At 45.5% G+C, this 19,809-nt stretch overlaps 2 protein-coding genes across 2 annotated transcripts in view; one reads left to right on the forward strand and one right to left on the reverse strand.

Annotated features, from left to right (window-relative positions):
* Positions 1-486: 486 nt before the first annotated feature.
* Positions 487-2,918, reverse strand: LOC142377642 (nuclear factor 7, brain-like). Its single transcript, XM_075461951.1, has one exon. The coding sequence runs from the start codon at positions 2,916-2,918 to the stop codon at positions 1,536-1,538; it is 1,383 nt and encodes a 460-aa protein (XP_075318066.1). The 3' UTR covers positions 487-1,535.
* An 8,346-nt stretch (positions 2,919-11,264) lies between these two features.
* pik3c2b (phosphatidylinositol-4-phosphate 3-kinase, catalytic subunit type 2 beta) overlaps positions 11,265-19,809 on the forward strand; it is a 50,225-nt gene continuing 41,680 nt past the window's right edge. Inside the window, exon 1 of the mRNA XM_075460097.1 lies at positions 11,265-11,573. The gene's annotated coding sequence lies outside the window, so the exon portion shown is untranslated. The remainder of the gene's footprint in view (positions 11,574-19,809) is intronic.

Here is a 19,809-nt window from a genome sequence, read left to right on the forward strand (position 1 = left end):
ACGACTAGATGATAAAAATAATCAATAAATAATTGCTGGAAATTCCAGTTTCTGGGATCTAATCTCTCAAATGACCTGAATTGGACCCTCGACACTGACATAAAAAGCATTGAGGCAGTGAGGCAAATCAGAGAGGCTCTCCTGGAGGTGAGGGAGTCAACTGTAGACCCTTTGGTGAGAGTTGCAGCTCAGTCTTTGGCTGAGGAGATTGGATCCATTCGCATTCGTACAGCCATGTATGAAATTCTGAGCAAGATCCAGCGTGTGAGTAAACTGATGCAATCACCCTCCGTGCAGCTAGAGGTCGCTGCCAACCTGCTAAAGAAAACCAGCCATTCCCTCACCTGCTGCAGAACCACTGGATTTTCTGATGCACAGACAACTGCAAAGGAGATGTGCAAAGAAATTAATGTGGAGGCTGAAATCAAACAAAAGCGGTTGAGAGTCTGTGGTGGAAATGTTAGTAAGGCTCAGAGTCGGTTATTTTCTGAGGAGATAAGAGGCTTTTAATAATATCTTGCAAGAGAGAACAACACAGCACGAAGTACAGAGCTGCTCTGACCACCGAGACAAAAACAAGTCGGTTATAATGCACATTGCTGCGTCATCGCTCCTCGGGTGTAGTTGAGCGTTCTTATCTACCTTTCCTCCCCAGCTACAGTCGAGGTTACACAGACACAGCTGCAAGTCCCAGCTTCCCTTCTATCCTGCTTAAAGTGCAGCTTTATCATACAACCAGCACACCGTGTTCTCGGGAGGAAAGAGAAAAACGGGATGTGTTGGGATCTGGCAACAAGGTCATCTGCAGGTTATACACAGTAACACTCAATACAATGCATAGAAGAATTCATTTTCCATTACAAATCACAAAAAGGTTCTTTGGTTACGAGTTATCAATCAAAGTCCTCCAGGCCAAATGATTCCTGCTCATTAAATGCAGCGAACAGGAAAGTCTTCATGTTTGATTTAAAAGAAGAAGAGTTGATGCAGAGCTGCAGTTATCTGGGAGTTTGTTCCACATATATGATCCATATTATATCTATAGATACATTTTATATTCAGATGTCTGTGATCAGAGTTTAACTGATTTAAAATGATCATATTTCTCTGATCAGTCTGATCTGATGATGACCAGCTGAGCGATCAGAGCATCCCTCATTATAAAGGCAGAAAAACATGTAAATGTACCTGGAACACAGTGAAAATACAGATTATTGATCGCTGCTGAGAACATGGATGTTAAACATATTAATGAACACGTTTTAAAATGTCAGCAACTGAAATTAAAGGTGAAGCCGCTGCCACAGCAAAACTAAACTTCAGGTCATCGACTTCATGTGACGTTTCATCAGTACAGATGATTAAGCAGATATGAAGCTGATCAAACTGAACTGATCAGAGTTTAAAGCCAAACAGCAGCTCTGCTGACAGATCAGATCAATACATCTAAAATGTTCCTGTTTGAAGATGAAAACACTGAGTTTCACACAGATCAATAAAGTCTCATGTGAACTGTGTTCTTCATCCTGAACACATCAGATCTGTTCCACCGTCACTGAGACCTTCAGAGGTAACATCTTAGCTTTATTATCAGTATAAATATATGGAAACATCTTCTCAGTGAAAGTGTGTGTGATGGTGAGTATGTGTGTGTTTGTATCCAGATCAGAGAACGTCAGCTTTCCTTTGTTCCAGTCCAGATTCACTCTGATCCTCCGGAGCTTCTTTGGTACTGACAGAAGAGTGTTTTTAGCTGCTGATGAACATGCTCTGAATTTACCTTTATAGAGCTCAATCATCCACAATCCAGTTAATATGTCTCCCTTCCTCTCAGCAGACTCTGCTAACACACCAAGTATCCACCATTTACTGTCTCCAACCTCGACATCCCAGCTGTGAGTCCCTGAGTTAAAGCCCTCAGAACTCAGAACAGACCAGGGATAATCAAACCTCTCTGGATTATCAGGAAGGTTCTGTTCCTCTCCTAAACTCACAGCGGTCAGATCCTCAGACAGGATGAGCTTTGAACCAGCAGTGTTTGGGTCCATAATGAGAGGAGTGTAGCAGACCATGTCCTTCATCTTGTTCCAGATGTTGAAGGCCAGGTTGCCCAGGTGTTTGGCCTGGTCTATCAGAGCTCCTGCAGGCAGCTGTGGATCATCCAGCAGGGGGCAGCGCTGGACTCTTTCCACTGCAGCCTTGTAGTGGTTCAGGAATGAGACGCCTTCAGCTCTCAGCTCCTCCTCTGTGGCTCTGACTGTGTCTGAAAGAGCTGCCATCTCTCTGCTCAGAGCCTCCATCTTCTCCTTCATCATCCCACTCTTCTGCTGCTCTTCCTCCCTCAGTGCAGCCAGCCTGGCCTCCTCTTCCTCTGCTAAAAACTGCTGAAGCTTCTTAAACTGCTCCTTAATCTGCCTCTCTGTGTGTCGGGCCTGGACCTTAATGTGTTCTGCTGTTTGATCAAACTTCTCTGTAACTTTCTTCTGGAGCTCCAGTTTCTCCTTTAAGGGTTCCAGAGATTTCTGAAGTTCCTTCTTGTGTTGCTGTGCAGCTTCATCGATGGGTCTGAATCTGTGGTTGGAGTGTTTTTCTGAATCTCTGCAGATGATACAAACCGGCTGCTGATGGTCCAGACAGAAGAGTTTGAGTTTCTCAGAGTGCAGACTGCAGAGAGCCTCTGAAGCTCTGTGATCTCTGTCCTGTACGAAGGACTCACACAGATTCTTCAACACCAGGTTACAGAGTGGTTCTGTCACAGATATTTCCCTACAAACTGGACACCGTTGTGTTGGTTTCTCCTTCCACCAGCTCCTCAGACAGTCTCTACAGAAGCTGTGGCTACATGACAGAACAACAGGATCTCTGTAGATGTCATGACAGACCGAACAGCAGAAATCTCTCTCTGATCTGGAAGCCATTTAGTCTGTGAGTGAAGCTGAAAACAGCAGACAGAATACAGTCAGCCATGGCTCCCCTCCCAGCTCTACTGACTTCATCAAACTGACTGTTTGTGGTGTTTTTGGTCAAACTCACCTTCAGTGTGTGGAGTGTGAGCAGCTTGAAGTTTCCACTTCTCTCTCCTGCAGCTGGACTCGCTCAGAGGAAGCTGTGAGTTTGGTCTGAAGGTGAATCTGATCGTCTGTGTGTCTCTCTGTAGTGAAGAAGAATCTCTGACTGTTTCCTGCTCCGTCTCAGGTGAGTCGGGTGGAGCTTAAACCTGTTAGACCTGCTGCCTCACCTGTAACTAAGGTGTGTTTCGTTCCAGAGTTCAGAGATAAACCTGCCAGCAGCTCTGAAAGTTAATGATAAGTAGGTTTTATATTTTTATCTGCATTTTTATATTTTGTGATGCAGCTCACATTCAAACTCTGTTGAAAACAACAATAAGCAGCTGAACTCAACAACAGCCGACATGGAGGTTATGACTTTTGTGACCAGCTGTTTTTAATTACAGTAAACATACCCAATGACACCAAACAACTTCTCCCTTCATAACAGAATAGCTGATTAAACTTGAACACTATTGTCTGATAAGTAACTGCATGCCTTAAAAGGACACTATGTAATAAATTAAGTCATTTATTAGCTGAAATCAACATATTAATTCATAAATTAGTCCTCATTGGTGTAAAATTATCTCTGTCAACAATCTCACTTATCCTCCTGAGTGAAGAATAACTTGTCTGTATCTACATAGAGCGGGTAAGCTCTATGGAGGCTGCCATGTCCTTCCGCTCTATGAAAAACGACAAAGTGCCGAGAGGGACATAAAGCACTTCCAATCGCGTTTTCCCGTCCGGCGAATGGCTTATTACTGGCGCTAATGGTAAATAGATTTTATCTGGTAAATTATCCCACTAATAATGCATTGATTGTTACCAATCTTCTGCCGTAGTACACATAGGCTCTTAACTCACAAAACGAGGCATTAGAAAGTTTGTAAGTTTACCGGGAGTTTATTTAAAAGAACACTTTCCAGATAGCAACTACACACTGCTGCTAACGCTAACGCTGCTAACGCTACGTCGACGTCACTTCCGGTAACTCCCGGAATATGACTAATTGCATTGTTTGCACACCAAAGGCTGTCAACTTATGTTATCTGTCATCTGTATTTATAGTGTTGTTGTATGTGTGTTATGTAATCCTTTGTACTGTGTGTCTTGATGTCTTTTGTTTGTATGGACTTTGAGTCTGAAGCTAAAGCTTCTTGAATCTTGACACATACCGCCTGCCGTAGTTCAAGAAGTTGCAACGCACGTTTAAAAACGCGAGGCGCTAGAGAGCAAATTCATTCGACTTTGCAAAATAAAATAATTGCATTCACCGATTCAGTTCATAACTTTTATGGACAGAATTTCGAGGCGTTTTGGTGACCTCAGAATCGGGTCTCTGCTTTTTGCGGACGATGCGGTTCTGTTGGGGTCGTCGGGCCGTGACCTTCAGCTCTCAATGGAGCAGGAGGTTGACAGATGGATCGGTGCGGCGTCTGCAGTGATGCGGCTCTGCACCGGCCCGTCGTTGTGAAGAAGGAGCTGAGCCAGAAGGCCAAGCTCTCCATTTACCGGTCAGTCTATGTTCCTACCCTCACCTATGGTCACGAGCTGTGGGTAGTGACCGAAAGAACGAGATCGCGAATACAAGCGGCCGAAATGAGTTTCCTCCGCAGGGTGTCTGGGCTCTTCCTTTAGGCTGTAGCATGGTTGCCGCGTCTGCTAGCGCGAGCGGTGTTGATGACGTCACGGTTTCGTGCTGGCTGTGGCGCAAGTCGATGCTCCAGTAGTTGCAGTTTTCTCCGTCACAGAGGTGGCGCTGCTACGTGAAGGTTACCGCTACTCTACAACCACAAAAGTCGAGAAGAAAACAATGAAGAGCAGGAACACTGTCATTAATGATGCTGCTGCAGTATTTGGATAATTTAAATTTTTTAATTCAGTAAAATAGGTGAAGGTCTGAAGCCCCCGGCATCACCACTTGGAGTCTCTGCCCTCTTCTTTGCCTTCACGTATCTGTCCCGTAGCTTCTTCCACACATTCTTACAGAACTCTCCCTCTTTCCCCAAAGTTCTGCCCATCTCTGTGCACCAGTTTTGGGAGTTTACGTTGGTCCCTGTGCTGTTTTCCTGCAGTGTCGTACAGCTGCTGTACAAACGCACCTCCTGACTGAGCCGGTCTCACATCGGTCCATCCGGTCTGTCCTTCTCAGCGCAGCCAAGTTACAAAAATCGGCCGGTGCACGACAACGCGCTGCGCCGCCTTTTCAAGGCGACGCCAGGCCTGAAACGCCATTTTGACGTCACGTGTCGGCTGTAAATCTGGCTTTAGAGATAGGGTGAGAAGCTCGGTCATCCGGGAGGGAACCGCTGCTCCTCCGCATCGAGAGGAGTCAGATGAGGTGGGCATCGGTTAAAATGCCTCCTGGGGCATCTGGTTAGGACGCCTCCTGGACGCCTCCCCGGTGAGGTGTTCTGTTCCCGTCCCACTGGGGGAGACCCAGGACACGTTGGAGAGACAATAGCAGCATTCGGACAGAGCCGTTATAAGAACAGTCCTCCTTTACTCCCGTTCTAATAGCCGTCCTTCCCCAGAGGAACTGTTTCAGTTTGCATTCCCACATGACTCAGCACCCTGATAGGGACTGATGCGACGCAGCCATCTGCGACAGCGACGTGTTACTTTAGCGCCACATTCAACAACAAAACAGAACAGAACAAAACCGGTAAAAGTAAGGAGAGAAGAAGAAACAGCACCAAGAAGCTAACATGGAGAGCGGGGAGGCCACCGTGTTCATGGTCTGCATGATGGTGATATTAATCATGGACGATCACATGGGGCGTCTAACATGGAGGCTGGAAGAGCTCACAGAGAGAGTCAGGAGGCTTTAATAAGCCCTCAGATGTGAAGTCACACACACAACATGGACAACGGTACAAACTCAGAGACGGCTTTCTGACAGTAGTTCAGGATGATCATCTTGCTGGGGGCGGAGCCACGGGGGCCATCCCCGCCCAGCCTGCAATGAAGCCCTTCAGAGGGCTGCAGATGTGGTCCTACAGCTGCAGATGTGGTCCTACAGCTGCAGATGTTATCCTACAGCTGCAGATGTTGTCCTACAGCTGCAGATGTTGTCCTACAGCTGCAGATGTTATCCTACAGCTGCAGATGTTGTCCTACAGCTGCAGATGTTGTCCTACAGCTGCAGATGTTGTCCTACAGCTGCAGATGAGGTCCTACAGCTGCAGATGTTATCCTACAGCTGCAGATGTTGTCCTACAGCTGCAGATGTTATCCTACAGCTGCAGATGTTGTCCTACAGCTGCAGATGTTGTCCTACAGCTGCAGATGTTATCCTTAGCTGCAGATGTTGTCCTACAGCTGCAGATGTTGTCCTACAGCTGCAGATGTTATCCTACAGCTGCAGATGAGGTCCTACAGCTGCAGATGTGGTCCTACAGCTGCAGATGTTATCCTACAGCTGCAGATGAGGTCCTACAGCTGCAGATGTTGTCCTACAGCTGCAGATGAGGTCCTACAGCTGCAGATGTTGTCCTACAGCTGCAGATGAGGTCCTACAGCTGCAGATGTGGTCCTACAGCTGCAGATGTTGTCCTACAGCTGCAGATGAGGTCCTACAGCTGCAGATGTTGTCCTACAGCTGCAGATGAGGTCCTACAGCTGCAGATGTGGTCCTACAGCTGCAGATGTTATCCTACAGCTGCAGATGAGGTCCTACAGCTGCAGATGTTGTCCTACAGCTGCAGATGTGGTCCTACAGCTGCAGATGTTATCCTACAGCTGCAGATGTTATCCTACAGCTGCAGATGAGGTCCTACAGCTGCAGATGTTATCCTACAGCTGCAGATGTGGTCCTACAGCTGCAGATGTGGTCCTACAGCTGCAGATGTTGTCCTACAGCTGCAGATGTGGTCCTACAGCTGCAGATGTTGTCCTACAGCTGCAGATGTTGTCCTACAGCTGCAGATGAGGTCCTACAGCTGCAGATGTTGTCCTACAGCTGCAGATGTGGTCCTACAGCTGCAGATGTTGTCCTACAGCTGCAGATGTTGTCCTACAGCTGCAGATGTTGTCCTACAGCTGCAGATGTTATCCTACAGCTGCAGATGTTGTCCTACAGCTGCAGATGAGGTCCTACAGCTGCAGATGTGGTCCTACAGCTGCAGATGTTATCCTACAGCTGCAGATGAGGTCCTACAGCTGCAGATGTTATCCTACAGCTGCAGATGTTGTCCTACAGCTGCAGATGTTGTCCTACAGCTGCAGATGTGGTCCTACAGCTGCAGATGTTATCCTACAGCTGCAGATGTTGTCCTACAGCTGCAGATGTGGTCCTACAGCTGCAGATGTTATCCTGCAGCTGCAGATGTTATCCTACAGCTGCAGATGTTGTCCTACAGCTGCAGATGTTATCCTACAGCTGCAGATGGATTCTGAAGCTCCTGTTTTAGCCTCAGTCTGACTTTATCTGCGTAACACTTTTTTATTGAGAATATAGAACAACTGTCAAAAACAGAAGAATCAATAAAAAGGAGCTGTAAGGTGGGGGGCTGGCAGGACACGGATGCGGACTTCAGAGGTCAGAGCAAACTTGGTTTATTATCAAAACAGCAAAAGTCAAAACAAAGGCGCGGCTGAGCCGGATGAAGAAACTAAACTGTGGAAACAAAACCTGAAGGGGACTGTGACAAGAAAATGAATTACTTGACATGAAAACACACTTCGCTTTAGATCGACGTGGCTTGAAAGGATCTCACAGTGAATGTGAGAAACCAGAGAGACTAAGTACTGAGGGAACTGATGAATGACTGGATGCAGCTGAAGAAAATGAACAGGTGACGTGAGTGAACTGATGACCAGAACATGGGGACTGAGGAAAAAACAACAGCAAAACTAAACATGAACTTAAAACTAAGACGTGATAAAACTCAAAAGAACTAAAGACACGGGGAAAACCCCATGGACATGACAGAAGCATCAGAAACAAACTTCCCACCTCCAGCCCAGCTAACAGACTGCGTTCTGAAGGGAGAGAATCTATTCAGTGAATAAACCCGAGAGACGAAACGGTGAAAAAAGATCTCCTATCTGGTTGTGCTACACTTAAAGGTAAGTGGCCACTTGCAGTTTGGGGGCAGCTAAATTTGCTGCTGCTAACAGGTGTGACACAATACAATATATAGCATTCCTACCTCATTTATTTGACATGATAAAATCATGCCAAAAGGGGGAAATTGTTCAAATCGGCTTTGTTCTTAGACATTATAAATGCATATTAAATAGTCTCTGTACTTTTCCACTATGCACACGATATATGACCTTAAATGACCCAAGCACAGTGAGACAAAACAATTAGCCTGGGAAAGTAGGTGCAACATTCACACAGGTGTCATAGTTAGATTTCATAGATCTGTAGATTTACAGAGAAATGATCCGCAGAGTTGTTCGGTTCTTAGATCTAAAAAGGATCCTTTTTGGACCATAAACACGAATGAAATCAAATCAAATCTTCATATGTTCCATTTACAAGTTGCACAGCTGATGAGATAAATGGAGAAAAAAACAGAAAGTAAAACAATGAAATAAGAAATAAGCTAAATAACAGCCAAAAAGCCGGCTGACAGGCGACCTTTACCCCTGATGAACTCACAGAGACTCGCCCACCCGGCCAGCTGCTGGCTGCAGACTTCTTTCTCCTCTTCTTGTCTGACTTTGCCAGATATCCTGGATGTGGGCGTGGCTTCTGGACCTGGATGTTGGATGAAATGACATCACCTCTGCTGATTAGAAGAGGAATTCCTTATTTAAAAAGGGAATCTGGCTTCTCACCAGGCTGTGACCACAGTTCTGCCTCCATGTTGGTTCTGGACAGCTGTTTCCCGTCCTTCCTGTCTGCAGCTGTGACGGCACATCTGCTTCAGCGGAACATCTGCTGCTGCCAATCAAGTGTGTGGACAGCAACCCAGAGAGAGTCCGGATCTGCAGAAGCTACCTGGAGCCACAGAAATGTCTGAGTACTTTTGGAAAAGTTTAATTTGATTGAATGAAGGCAGATTAAATCAGTTTTATGCTCTGAAGTGGCAGAAAGAACAAAAACTTGTTTCCACAGCTGGTTCCGGATGTCTCCCAGCTCCCTGCTGCTCGCTGCTCTGAAGACTTCCTCCACCAGGTGTCGCCCTATCACCTGTTTCCTCCCTGAGTGTGACCGGAAGTGCTTTTATTTCCACTTCATCTCTCAGACTGTTCTTACCGTCATGTTTCCATGTGTCCTAAAAGTCTGGTTTTAACAGAATATTCTCTTTTTTCATGTCCTGTAAACGTTCTGAGTGAAATTTTCACGGGAAATTAGCTGAATTCTGATTGGTTAAGTGGTTTTGGGGGGTTTTCAGTTTGGACACGAGCTAAAACACTGTATCACATGAAATGATGTTCAACTTTCCACACACCTGAAACGGTCCGTTAACTGATTCTGATCAGTGGTTGTTTTAGTTTGGTTTCATTCAGCTGCTTCAGGTTTTTAAACCCGCAGCACAAGTAGTGGCTGATTAATTTAAACCTTTGAACAAAGAAGTTTGACTCTGCAGCTCTGATTATCTGAAGCTTTTGACTCTGTGGATCATCAGATTAAAATATGTGTTGGTTGGAAGTTGAGCCGTCTGGGCAGATGTCAACCAGATGTTTGCTTTGAATCAGCTTCCAAGGAACAAGCTGGTCTCATGGAATAAAGTTAAAGGGATAGTTCGCCTCTTCTGACATGAAGCTGTATGACATCCCGTTTATTTTTCGTTGGTGTATTAAATTTCATTTGTTTTTTATTTTTTCTTCTTTATTGCTGTTATCACTGCTCTAAGTTGAATCCATAAACTATCAGTTTAAATCAGACACACGAACAAAACACATGACTTTTACACTCCCTAAACAACAGGATGCTTCGGTAAATAAAAAATAACAAGGAGAAGTGATCTTAAAGGGATAGTTCGCCTCTTTTGACATGAAGCTGTGTGACATCCCATATCAGCAACATCATTTATGAACATCTTGCGAGCCGAGTTCCAGCCCGTCACATGGGGCGTTAAGAACCTGGATAATTTCTCCATCAAGGAAAATTTTGGGGCACATAAAACAGACTATATAGAACACATTTCTGACATTTTTCTCAAAATAACACTTCCTTGTGTCAAAGATGTGTCAAATTGGGGTTAAATGGTGTAAATGGTTTGAATCTTTCCTTTAGCAACCAAAAACAAGCGATTTAAATTTAGCTAGCTCTGCCCGTAGTGGTCACCTGGCACACAGACATCTTGGAAATGTTATTATGGGAAGACTACGGTGCGTTCAGACCGGACGCGGTGCGAATTTTCGCACCGCGTTACTCGCGCGAGTTGTGTGTAATTGAATTTACTCGCGCTATTCGCGTGAGTAAAAAAACGAGCGAATTTTCGCTCAAGGGGCTATCCATTTCATTCTCTCATCAAACATGGCTGATATAAGTACCATCGCGTCCTTGTACCTGCTGTGGCAGTCCGAGATTCGTCTGAAACGCACACGCCGTCGTGTCTGGGTCAGTGACATCATCCGGAGGCGCACTCAGCTCGGAGAATTTCCCCGCCTTCTCCAGGAGTTGCGTCTTGATGACGGCCGCTTCCAGCGGTATTTCAGGCTCACCAGGCCCCAGTTTGATGAGCTGCTCAGGAGGATCGGTGCCGCGCTCTCTCGGCAGGACACCAACTACAGGCGCTCCATTTCAGCTGCGGAGCGCCTGTCTCCACGTCACTGTCGTCCAGAATCTCAACGCTGATAGGCTGTCTGACGCCAATATTTCGCCAAAGTTGGATTTTCTGAACTCGCGCGAATTCGCGTCTTGTCACTCGCGCGGCGGCATTCGCCTCATTCGCGCCGCCGGCTCGAATCCGTGTCCATTCGTCTCTTTGCACTGACTTTGTATGTAATCACGTCGCGCGAACAATTCCAGTCTGAACACACCGTAAATCACATGACCTGTCACATGATCCACCAGCATGTTAAGTATGGGTCACTCTGGCAATTCATGAGTTGAAATCAAGGATAAAGTTTTTCATGGAATTTTCCAGAACATTTAAAGGGCGTGTGACACCTGTGTCACGGTGGGTTCTTCTGGGTTAAATGAATTTAAAAAAAGAAGAATTCGTTCTAACTTTTGCTTTTATTTTGAAAGAGTCACCGGAAGCTTTGGTGTTGTTCACTGGCCCTTGACTGCGCATGTCCGCAGCTGCCCAGCAGCGGCTGACGTAGAGCCGCGGTCCTCGCCTCACAGACCGGGCAGGAGAACCACTGGAGCCCCGCATGAAGGGCTGCATTGTTCACCCCGAAAACCCACGCTGAGCACGGCGGAGCCAGAGGTGCCTTCCGCCCGCTGAATGAGGAGGGGGGGAACCGGCCACAAAGGTGACGGGAGACCGTTAAATCTGCCTGGATACTCCTCCTGGGAACCCAACGGGTCGATGAGATTTCTGGAGGAAAGTGAAGAGCGTTAAGATGGCAACCAGCGGCCGCTCCCGGAGACCGTAAACGGAGAGTCCGGTAAGACCGTCCACCTGCCGCCGGAGGCTGCTAGTTAAAGGGGGGGTTAACTCTAAAAGAACCAACGGGTTGTGACGCATCCCGTCCCTGTTCACTTGTTCACAGGACTGCGCAGCTCCATCAGCCATGCCTCTGTGTGGAGGACTTTCACCGAACTTCATTTAAAAAACCCAACAGTCAGAAGAGTTCGGGCTCTCTGTGAGTTTGGCGGCCCGCTCGACCACCGCCGAAACGCTTTTTCTCATGTTTAAAGTCCTCACGGGAATTCGTCGCACATGCAATCCTCATACGAGCGTGTTATCGTGACACGAGCGACGTTAAACTTTCGGAGGTTGGTTCGGACTAACTCGCCGCCGCCCTCTGTGGTAGAAAGTGGGTGAAAAAACACCAAAAAACACCTGATTTGAGTCGCATTTGAATCCGGATGTTGTGAAAGGAAACTCCAGGTTGCTGCGGTGGAGCCGCTCAGATGTAAACATGGAAAACAACTCTGTAAAATACGAGTTTGAGCCGTGAGCATGAGGACGGGAAGAGGCCACGGTAAAATGAGTGATTTTTTTCATGGAGTCTGGTGGGAAGGTTGTCGGCTGGCTGTAAACGTTTGCAGCACCTGTCACCTGTTAGTGTCCCGAGTCTGCGCAGTTCCGCCCTTTTATCTGCCAGGAAAAAAAAAATCAGAACATGCTCAAATAAAGTTGAATTAAAACAACAAACCACAGGGAAAAACAAAAGGTGGATTGTTCAGGGGGGTCGTCATCTGGTTTGTGACGTCATAGACAACCGTGTCAACACAGAGGTCTAAAATCAGCTGCATTTATTTCATTATTCAGGGAATAAATTCATTAACAGCTGGTGTTTGTCTATAGGATGTAAATGTTTGTCTACAAGGGGGGGGGGGGCGTGGCAACAGTTTTATTATTTAAAAATGAATAAGTAATAAAGCACCTGTCTGCTCACTGAGTTGGAGAGGTTTGTTTGAGATAAACAGCTGCAGAGAAAAGTAGATTATTACTTTATGAGGAAGAATCAGTTTATTAAATCAGAGGCGAAATAAATCAATAAATCCCCGAATATGGATGTGTTCCTTTAAACTGTAGATAAAGTGTTCACCGACAAAATATTTCACAGTAATGATGTCAAGTTTTATGTAGTTTTATGTTGTTTTTATGTTGTTTTATGTTGTGTGATCTCAGTGAAACGCAGAGTGGCAGCTCTTCCTTTACACGGTGGGATGTTAGGAGTTTTTATTGTGATTTCAGTCTGTTCTGACCTGGTTTCCTGCCTGCAGACGGACCTGCTGCAGTCCATCAGTTCATCTGTTTCCGCTAGGGCTGGGCGAGTTGACTCGTTATTATCGCGTTAGCTCGTTAATTATTTAACGCCGACAAATATTTTATCGCGCATTAATAAAAAATTATTATTTTGGGGCTTTTGTGCCTTTTAATGGATAGGAAAGTTTAGAGAGACAGGAAGCAGGGGGCAGAGAGAGGGGGAACAACATGCAGCACAGGGCATCCGATGCGGGACTCGAACCGGGGCCAGCTGCAGCGAGGACTATAGCCTCTGTACATGGGGCGCCTGCTCAACCCACTACGCCACGGACCACCCCTGTTTTATTATTTATTTTATTATTGTAAAAGTCTGCTGCTCACAGGCTTTTATTTTGTAAAAGTCTGTTGCTCACAGGCTTTTATTTTGTAAAAGTCTGCTGCTGTCTGCTGTGGAACAGGAAAAGAAAGTAATCGGCGGATCCACCAAACATGGAGAAGGGTACGGAACTTTTACTCGGCCATTTTCATGTTAAAGTTCTTCCAGACGGCGGAGTCGACAGAACCAAAGTCATCTGTAAACACTGCCAAGTTGAATTGTCTTCTCAGCGTAGTAGTTCCAGTCTAAAATATCACTTAAAGGCAAAACACACAACTGATAGCAGCAAGTCATTCAAGGAAACAGACAGTGGAGCGAGGCTTCTACATAAAAACTACAGAAAGATGCTGATGTTAAAAGTGTGTTTGCACAACAAATGTTATGGCACTTTCATTCATATGGCAGCACATTTAAAATAAAACTAAATGCTAAAAGCTATACACTACTTTTGGATTCATTTTTGGATTCTGCGTACAAATGCGATTAATCGCGATTAATCAGAGAAATCATGTGATTAATTAGATTAAACATTTTAATCGTTGCCCGGCCCTAGTTTCTGCACTTTCTGCCTCATTCCTGCTGAATCATTTCATGTGTCAGGTTTGTCATATATCCTGCGATAATAATGTTGGGTCAAAGGTCTAAGTCCCAGAGGTTTGTGTGGTTGTTAAACAGTTTATTTTAACTGGGTCACTGAGCGGCTGCACACTGAGAACAGGAAAAACTGCTGGTTTTATCGTGTGAAGTCAACATGTGTCCAGCTGCTTATGAGAGGACGTTCAGTCAGCTGAACCTGAGGTGAACGGGCCACCAACACCACTTCTGATAAGATATTGATTAGATTCTGAGTAGAGATGCACCGATCAATCGGCCACCGATTAAAAAAGCCGGTTTTATATCCAATCGGCTCCAATCGGTGACCGGCCGGTCACTGTCGTAATTTCCGGTTTTCGGCTGATCAAACTGACCCGCATGCGCGGTGCGTAGCAGCTCAACGCGCCCAGAGCAAAACAGCTAAGAACTAGCAAGACTCAGGAAGAAAACATGTCACTGATTTGGACTTATTTCACTTTGTGCCAGGACGACCCAAAACACGCTGTTTGTAATGCTTGCAAGTCAAAAGTAAGCGGAGGAGCATGTGTCCGAGGATGGGTGCTGGAGAGCGGATTGAATGCGCGTGTGACCGCTGGAAGCTCCAGGCTGGTTCTTGTAACATGGGAGGCCGGTGGTTTTGCGCATGCGCGGAGCCAATTTTCTAAGTTTCGTTTTCACGCCAAGTAGCACAAATCGACAGAACACCGGCACGGAGGAGCATAGATCCGAGCAGGGGTGCTGAAAGGCGGATTGAATTCAAACTTTATTTTCAGACTTGTAAAAAAAAATGCACCGGCGGCACAGCAGAGAATAAGTTACGTACTGTATTTGAGTTAGCCTACAGTATGTCTGCGCACTGCGCAGTACTGTAATTAAACTTGCATGATAATAAAATTCAGTAAATGCTGAAGCTATTCATTTCGTTTCGTTTCGTTTCATTTAACTCATTGAAAAACGATACAAATGGTATTTAGATGATATTCTGCATAAAAAAATAAGTGAAATACCTGTAATACAAATTTGGTTTTAGTAATCAACCCCTAATAGTGTTCAAATTCGCTCTGGACCAACGTGATCACTATAAGCGGTTTCCACTGTACGCCACTTGGAAAAGAAGCACCTAGGTTTGTTTAGCAAATATAAGGAGGACACTGCCGCTAAGAGGAGGGATGCAGCAGAGTCGCAGCAACCACAACAACCCTCCACCGTGGCTGCTATGTTCGACATCAACACTGAAAAGTCCACCGCCACCACTAGGAAAATAATGGAGTTCATGGCACTGATGAAACACCTGAGTCCACGGTACAAATGACCAAGTAGGCGGTACTTTTCTGACACAGCACTGCCAAATGTTGTCTGGGAGAAGGGTACTTGTATTAAATTTGGGAAAGGGTACTCAAGCCAAACAAATATAGTGTCTATTATATGATTATAATTATTTCTTAGATAGAAAATCGGTATCGGAAAAACCGGTTTTGGCAGGTCAGACCTCCTCTAAAACCGGAAATCGGTATCGGCCAAGAATTTTGCAATCGGTGCATCTCTAATTCTGAGTATGGCTTTTCTTTTCTTTGCCATAACCTGCTGCTGTGTGCGCTTGTTTTCCAACATGGTGGGGACCACTGACTGCCTGCCAACTTATGGGAACTATGGCTGTGTTCGAAACCGCCTACTACATACTACATACTGCATACTACATACTTCCATACTACATACTACATACTGATCGATCAGACAGTATGCAGAGTGTTTACCCACAATGCATCTCGCTCCTGCCCGAGCCGAAATCAGCCGGCCTGAAGCTGATTTCTCTTAAGCTCTAAACTCTGTAAACTTTAGCAACATTTGAAACATTTTCAGGTGAGAAAGTAGTCGTTTAGATCCCCAACGTGTTGAAAACCTGACAAAATACCAGCTGTTTACAAGAAGAAGAAGAAGAAGCATGAATCCAGTCGAAGAGAGACTTGCCGAAGAGGTCCTGGTGGTGAATTTCATCCGGGTATGCATCAGGGAACTTAAAAAAAGTTAGTTAGTAGGAGAAGTAGGCGGTTTCGAACACAGCCTATGAATCTGAGTGAGTGGCCATGACTCGTGGAGTCCCCCAGGGGTCCATTCTTGGACCTCTTCTGTTTAACTTGTATATGCTCCCTTTGGGTCAGATATTGCAGAACTTTAACATCAATTATCACAGTTATGCAGACGATACACAACTTTATGCGTCTCTGTCACCATGGCGACTGCAGCCCAGCAGACGTACTGTGTCAGTGTCTGGAGGAAGTAAACACCTGGATGAGAGAGAATTTTCTACAGTTAAATGAAGACCAAACTGAGATCATTCTGTTTGGGAGCAAAGAGAAGAGGGTCAGCGTTGGTAAAGATCTTGAGACTCGGGACCTTACAATCACTGAGCGAGTCGGTAACCTCGGAGTGTTGATAGACTCAGATCTGACTTTCAGCAGCCACATCAAAGCTGTCACCAAGGCAGCTTTTTACCACCTCAGAAACATCAACAGAATTAAAGGTTTCCTCTCCCAAACAGACCAGGAGAAACTCATCCATGCATTCATCTCCAGCAGACTCCATTACTGTAATGCTCTTTTAACTGGACTTCCCAAAAAGAGCATTAAACATCTGCGGCTCATCCAGAACGCTGCTGCTGGAGTTTTAACCCGGACTAAGAGATCTGAACACATCACAGCAGCTTTAAAATCTTTACTCTGGCTTCCAGTCAGTCACAGAATAGATTTTAAAAGCCTGCTGATGGTTTACAATCTGTGATATGTTCAGAGAATATAAAGCCAGCAGAGCTCTTAGATCCAAGGACTCAGGTCAGCTGGTCCAGTCCAGAGTCCAGACTAAACATGGAGAAGCAGCATTTAGCTGTTATGCTGCAAACAAGTGGAACAAACTGCCAGTGGAGATTAAACTTTCACCCAATGGAGACATTTTTAAATCCAGGTTAAAAACATTTCTGTTCTCATGTGTCTATGCATGAAATCTGCACGCTGTCTTTGAACTTATCTGGACTGTTGCTTGTTTTTAAATTATTTTAATTGTTTCTCTTTATGATCTTTTATGTATTTTTAATGCTTCTTCCACTCCCTGCTTCAAAGCTTTTATTTTATGTAAAGCACTTTGAACTGTTTTGTACATGAAATGTGCTACAAATAAATTTGATTTGATTTGATTTGATACCTGTGAACATGAGGGCGGAAATCTTGTCCCTGTGGGTGAAAAGTGATTTTTGAGGGCTAAGACTTGGTTTTAGGGCCAGAGTCGGGTGTTCAGGTATAAGCTGCCTTGGAATTTTGTGTAGAGTTAAAAGGCAGGAGCTCGAGATCAGGCTGAAATCAATCAATCAATCAATTATACTTTACCCTAAGTACATCGCTTATGTGTTGTCATATTTCAACCACAGGCTGTGGAACTGTGGTTTAACATGTGCTGTGTGAGGTGCCTGGGCTCCCCAACATCATGCCAATGCAGACGCTCTGTGGCCTGTTTGTGTGGGAGTGTTATGTGGTGCCTCTGAGAGTTGCTTTTGTGGTGCAGTTTGCTTTGGAAGTGCTTACTGGGGTGGTAAACGTGCTTTGTGGTGGGCGGTGTAGAAGTGATGTGGATGTGCTGGTGTGGTACGTGCGCTCTGTGACAAAGCAGAGCTCCCTGCCTTGTTTGTGTGGAATGTAGTGAAGGAAAAAGGATTGGAGCAAGCATCTCGGGTCCAGGGCCTAAAGAAGGGTTTGGTTTAGAGGTTATAAGAGGTCGGGAGAGGTTAGGAAGGGAAGGACGGGGCCTAAAGAAGGGTTTAGCTTAGGATAAGAGGTCGGGAGAGGTTAGGAAGGGAAGGACGGGGCCTAAAGAAGGGTTTAGCTTAGGATAAGAGGTCGGGAGAGGTTAGGAAGGGAAGGACGGGGCCTAAAGAAGGGTTTAGCTTAGGATAAGAGGTCCGGAGAGGTTAGGAAGGGAAGGACGGGGCCTAAAGAAGGGTTTAGCTTAGGATAAGAGGTCGGGAGAGGTTAGGAAGGGAAGGACGGGGCCTAAAGAAGGGTTTAGCTTAGGATAAGAGGTCCGGAGAGGTTAGGAAGGGAAGGACGGGGCCTAAAGAAGGGTTTAGCTTAGGATAAGAGGTCGGGAGAGGTTAGGAAGGGAAGGACGGGGCCTAAAGAAGGGTTTAGCTTAGGATAAGAGGTCGGGAGAGGTTAGGAAGGGAAGGACGGGGCCTAAAGAAGGATTTAGCTTAGGATAAGAGGTCGGGAGAGGTTAGGAAGGGAAGGACGGGGCCTAAAGAAGGGTTTAGCTTAGGATAAGAGGTCGGGAGAGGTTAGGAAGGGAAGGACGGGGCCTAAAGAAGGGTTTAGCTTAGGATAAGAGGTCGGGAGAGGTTAGGAAGGGAAGGACGGGGCCTAAAGAAGGGTTTAGCTTAGGATAAGAGGTCCGGAGAGGTTAGGAAGGGAAGGACGGGGCCTAAAGAAGGGTTTAGCTTAAGATAAGAGGTCGGGAGAGGTTAGGAAGGGAAGGACGGGGCCTAAAGAAGGGTTTAGCTTAGGATAAGAGGTCCGGAGAGGTTAGGAAGGGAAGGACGGGGCCTAAAGAAGGGTTTAGCTTAGGATAAGAGGTCCGGAGAGGTTAGGAAGGGAAGGACGGGGCCTAAAGAAGGGTTTAGCTTAGGATAAGAGGTCCGGAGAGGTTAGGAAGGGAAGGACGGGGCCTAAAGAAGGGTTTAGCTTAAGATAAGAGGTCGGGAGAGGTTAGGAAGGGAAGGACGGGGCCAGTGAAAAAATGAGTTGGCAGGGGGGGCCGCACAGCATGAGGGAGGGAAATAAATCGTGGTAAAAAACGGGGGTGGACGAGGGCTGAGCAATTTTATTGATACTGCCATATATATCGATATTTCGTTTCCCGATAAAGTATTGTGTTTTTTGGTTTTTCTTTTAAAGCAAACTTTATTGAAAAGTCAGACGTTACAATGAGTGAAAACACAGAACATTAAAGTAATACAATACAATGCCAGGGGGTCGCATGATAAAAAACAGTGATAAATTAGTTAATATAAATGTTGTATAAAGTGCACAGCTCTCACGTTTGTGACATGTTCGTTTGTTTCTGTTTGTCTGGCGGTGTTGTCCTTCCGGGTCAAAGGTCGGACCACCGGTCCAATCGGCAACGATTCATGTCAAATCACACTGTCCCTTTTTTTTTTTTAGAAAATGATGTAAGTGTATAGTATCGAAATGTATCGTATCATATCAAATCGTATCGAATCGTATCGCTGGCTGAATATCGTGTATCATATCGTGATATTAGTAGGGATGTCGAAATTTAAAAAAAGTCTTGACCGACCACTGAGCCTCATTAGTCGATTAAAGTCGGTCACCGAAAATTCTATAAGTGCCATTTATGATGTCTGTGTCCTGTCGCACGTCTTTCTCTGCCTCGTGGAACCAGTTATGCCCCCATTTTAGACTGGTTAGGCTCCCATCACACAATCAATGTTAGTTCGTGCCCTTGGTATTATACATTTTCCCCAATCATTGACCATTAGTTCTAGGCGTACTTGTGGAGGAATAAGGGTTTTGGGTAGAAAAATAATTGCTGTGCCTGCGCAGACACGCACAGCCACACATTACGCACAACGGCGCCCTTCCAGTCACGGTACTTTTTAAACACGAATCAAACGCGGCACCAAACTCGGGCTGTTAAAAGCCCCCGTTACAAAGTCACAAACAGAGAACGGTGCATTTGGCGGTGTTACAGGAGAGTAGGTTAACCAATGACTTCGTTAAAAAAAAAAAACTTACCGAATGCCAACAGCCTCTGTGGCGTAGCCTATGCTGCACAAAATCCTTTGCAATAAGTTCCTGTCGTCATGCCATTTAAGTACAGATGAATATATCACAAGTAGGCTAAGTTAGTCTTGTGTCTTTTGCCATTACAGTGTTACAATTATCATTATGTTGTAGTCCACACGCAGCCACATTGGCTTTATTTAGGTTTA

This window comes from Odontesthes bonariensis, chromosome 3 (genome assembly GCF_027942865.1).
Source record: "Odontesthes bonariensis isolate fOdoBon6 chromosome 3, fOdoBon6.hap1, whole genome shotgun sequence".
Taxonomy (NCBI): domain Eukaryota; kingdom Metazoa; phylum Chordata; class Actinopteri; order Atheriniformes; family Atherinopsidae; genus Odontesthes; species Odontesthes bonariensis.

What these genes read in the sequence shown, in the direction of transcription:
- LOC142377642 (XM_075461951.1), bottom strand. Translation starts at nt 2,918, where the DNA reads ATGGCTTCCAGATCAGAGAGAGATTTCTGCTGTTCGGTCTGTCATGAC.